This window comes from Pygoscelis adeliae, unplaced genomic scaffold (assembly GCF_000699105.1).
Source record: "Pygoscelis adeliae isolate BGI_AS28 unplaced genomic scaffold, ASM69910v1 Scaffold228, whole genome shotgun sequence".
In the NCBI taxonomy this organism is placed as follows: domain Eukaryota; kingdom Metazoa; phylum Chordata; class Aves; order Sphenisciformes; family Spheniscidae; genus Pygoscelis; species Pygoscelis adeliae.
Window position 1 is genome coordinate 43,855 of NW_008825259.1, and position 267 is coordinate 44,121.

A 267-nucleotide genomic window follows, 5' to 3' on the forward strand; every position below is an offset into this window, starting at 1 on the left:
CTACCCTATCTGGATCTGGCCAGAGTACATGGTGAGCAGCACCATGATGGTGAACCCCGTCAGCAGCCCCGCGTTCTGGATGGCGAAGGTGATCAGCGCGCTGCCGTTCTGCTCGTCCTCCTGGCTGACCTCATTCATTTCGGGGAACTGGGCAGGGAGGAAGAGAGAGAGCGATGGCAGGGCTCAGTGACAGGAGCTGCTCCGTCCTTACCCGCTGCTTCCCACCCCGTGCCACCGCCCCGGCAAATATTCACCACCCGGCCCGGG

The 267-nt window shown here is 62.9% G+C and overlaps 1 protein-coding gene across 1 annotated transcript in view; it reads right to left on the reverse strand.

Annotated features, from left to right (window-relative positions):
- Positions 1-267, reverse strand: part of SLC39A14 (solute carrier family 39 (zinc transporter), member 14) — a gene marked incomplete at its 5' end in the record, with an annotated part of 5,349 nt that continues 5,082 nt past the window's right edge. Inside the window, one exon of the mRNA XM_009329504.1 lies at positions 1-147. Within this exon, the coding sequence (XP_009327779.1) occupies positions 1-147 (147 nt within the window). The remainder of the gene's footprint in view (positions 148-267) is intronic.